The sequence below is a fragment of the Moschus berezovskii genome, chromosome 27 (assembly GCF_049115385.1).
Source record: "Moschus berezovskii isolate FMDL1 chromosome 27, NW_MosBer_1.0, whole genome shotgun sequence".
Classification (NCBI taxonomy): Eukaryota; Metazoa; Chordata; class Mammalia; order Artiodactyla; family Moschidae; genus Moschus; species Moschus berezovskii.
Genome location: NC_142486.1, coordinates 14732102 through 14734942, shown reverse-complemented (window position 1 = coordinate 14734942; position 2841 = coordinate 14732102). Strand labels below are relative to the sequence as shown.

At 41.4% G+C, this 2841-nt stretch overlaps 1 protein-coding gene across 1 annotated transcript; it reads right to left on the bottom strand.

The window, feature by feature from the left end:
- Positions 1–1606: 1606 nt before the first annotated feature.
- LOC129545022 (olfactory receptor 7A17-like) lies at positions 1607–2575 on the bottom strand. The gene has a single exon (XM_088833044.1). It carries the CDS (start codon positions 2573–2575, stop codon positions 1607–1609), a length of 969 nt encoding a protein of 322 aa, XP_088689170.1.
- Between the last annotated feature and the right edge of the window lie 266 nt (positions 2576–2841).

The window sequence follows — 2841 nt, the reverse complement described above, 5'->3', positions numbered from 1 at the left end:
CCTATATTTGGAATCTAAGAAAGTGATAAAAATGAACTTTCATACAGAACCGAAATAGACTCACAGACATAGAAAACAAACTTATAGTTACCAAAGGGAGAAAGAGGGGGATAAATTAGAAATTTGAGATTGACATACACACATGCTGCTGCTAAGTCACTTCAGTCATGTCCGACTCTGTGCGACCCCACAGACAGAAGCCCACCAGGCTTCCCCGTCCCTGGGATTCTCCAGGAAAGAACATTGGAGTGGGTTGCCATTTCCTTCTCTAATGTGTGAAAGTGAAAATTGAAAGTGAAGTCGCTCAGTTGTTTCCGACCCTTAGCGACCCCACGGACTGCAGCCTACCAGGCTCCTCCATCCATGGGATTTTCTAGGCACGAGTACACACACTACTATATATTAAATAGATGACCAACGAAGACTTACTGTTTAGCACAGGGAACTATACTCAATATTTTGTAATAATATATAAGATAAAATAATCTGAAATAAAGTATATATATACACATATATGTATACCTGAATCACTTTTCTGTACACTTGAAACTAACACGATATTGTAAATCAACTTTTTTAAGCCTTTCATGATAGATAAATCTGGGCCTCCATATTGGTACAGCCATTTTCTTTCATGTACTAAAATTATATAAATACATACATATAGTAGTTATAATTATGGAGATCATTATCTTAATTATATCATTATCAATTTGCTGTTTCTGGGTGGGGACAGATGGTAGAAAGTTCCTTACTGTTGTCTTATTGACATCATCCTAAGAATATCCTCTACTTCTTCTATTGCCTGGATATTTGAAATATTTGCCGTTTATTTTATGTCATTATGGAGACCTGGGTTCGATCCCTGGGTTGGGAAGATCCCCTGGAGGAGGGCATGGCAGCCTACTCCAGTATTCTTGCCTGGAGAATCCCATGGACAAAGGAGCCTGTCAAGCTACGTCCACAGGGTCGCAAAGAGTCAGACACGGCTGAGCGAATAGAGGGAGAGAGAGAAATGAAGGACCCAGAAGTGAAAAACTGGCCTCAGGTTTTCCTCTCCTATAAAATTACAGAAATAGCATACTCGCCACGTTTGGTTGTTTCCACTGGAATGGCAAAAGTCATGACTCTTCTCCTACTAAAACTAAAGACATATTACATGGGGTAATATTTGTCATTTAAGAAGAAATTAGTCTTAAGAAATCCAAGCAATTCCATGAGATACATGAAAATTTCTCATTTTTATCATATCAATGGTTGGGAATAAATTAGGGAAAACAGAAAATGAAGAGACATATGTTAGATATCAAAGAGAGAATACAGTCTAATCAAGTAAATGACTAAATTGTACACAGAAGTTGAAAAAATAAAAATTCCAGGTACTTTCCTGGTGGCCCAGTGGTTAAGATTTCGCATTCCCAGGGCAAGGGTTCGATCCCTGGTCAGGGAACTCGATCACACAAGCCACAACAAAGATCTCGCATGACTCAACTAAAACCTGGTACATTTAAAAGTTTTTCAGGAAATAAGTAGAAAGAGTAAGTTTTACTTGTGCAGATTGATTGAAGAATTATAACTTCTGACACTGAGACTTTGAGCCCCAAAATCATAGGCAACTCTTCAGCCCTGTGACCGCTGTCCCTTTTATAACTGCCATCCCCAAGAATCTTTTCAGAGCCCCCTTTATGTCTTTATTCCTCAAACTGTAGATGAAGGGGTTTAGCATGGGCGTGACCACAGCGTACATCACAGAAGCTTTTGCACTTGAGTGTGATCTGTGGATAGCAGCTGAGCTAAGGTACACTCCTAGGCTTGTACAAAAAAATAAAGAGACAACTGAGAGATGAGACACGCAGGTGGAAAATGCTGCTTGCTTCCCCTGAGCGGATGAGATTCCACATATGGAGGAAACGATCTTCGAGTATGAGAAAAGGATAGCAGCCAGGGGACCGCCAGCCAGCAGCACAGCTGCAAAATACATCAGCATGTTGTTAAGAAAGGTGTCACAGCAAGCAAGTTGGACCACCTGATTGAGTTCACAGAAAAAGTGGGGGATTTCCACGTCTGTGCAGAAGGACAGTCGCAACACCATTAGGCTTTGTAACAGTGAATGCAAGACACTTAAAATCCAGGTCACCAGAAGCAGCAGTCCACAGAGTCGGGGGTTCATGATAACCATGTAATGCAGGGGATGACAGATGGCCACAAACCTGTCATAGGCCATCACGGTCAAAAGATAGATGTCCAACCCTGAAAAGAATAGGAAGAAGTACATCTGGGTGATGCAACCTGCATAGGTTATGACTTTGCTCTGTGTCTGGATGTTCACCAGCATCTTGGGGACAGTAGTGGTGGTAAAACAGATGTCTGCGAAGGACAGGTTGGAGAGGAAGAAGTACATGGGCGTGTGGAGGTGGGAGTCATAGACGGTGGCCAGGATGATGAGCAGGTTTCCAAACACAGTGATCAGGTACATGGAGAGGAAAATCACAAATATGAGTGTCTGTAATTCTGGTTCCTTTGAGAATCCCAGAAGAATAAATTCTGAAATTCCTGTAAGATTCCACGGTCCCATGTGGTGAAGGGGACTAACAGAGAAGAGGACAATAAGATGACTCATCTTCACATAACTGACAGCACTCGCTGGGTTGCAAGCTTACAATATATATTTGCGCTCAAGAAATTAAACTTGATTACTTTGTGTATGGGTTTGTCTTCTTTAGAGGGTCTCCCATTTCACCTCTGATTAGGAATTTTGGTCACATCTCAGCATTTTCCCCAAGATTCTACTGCTTTACTTAGAGAATACCTTTCATGCACTTGAGGAGTACCCATTGAGTG

What these genes read in the sequence shown, in the direction of transcription:
- LOC129545022 (XM_088833044.1), bottom strand. Translation starts at nt 2,575, where the DNA reads ATGGGACCGTGGAATCTTACAGGAATTTCAGAATTTATTCTTCTGGGA.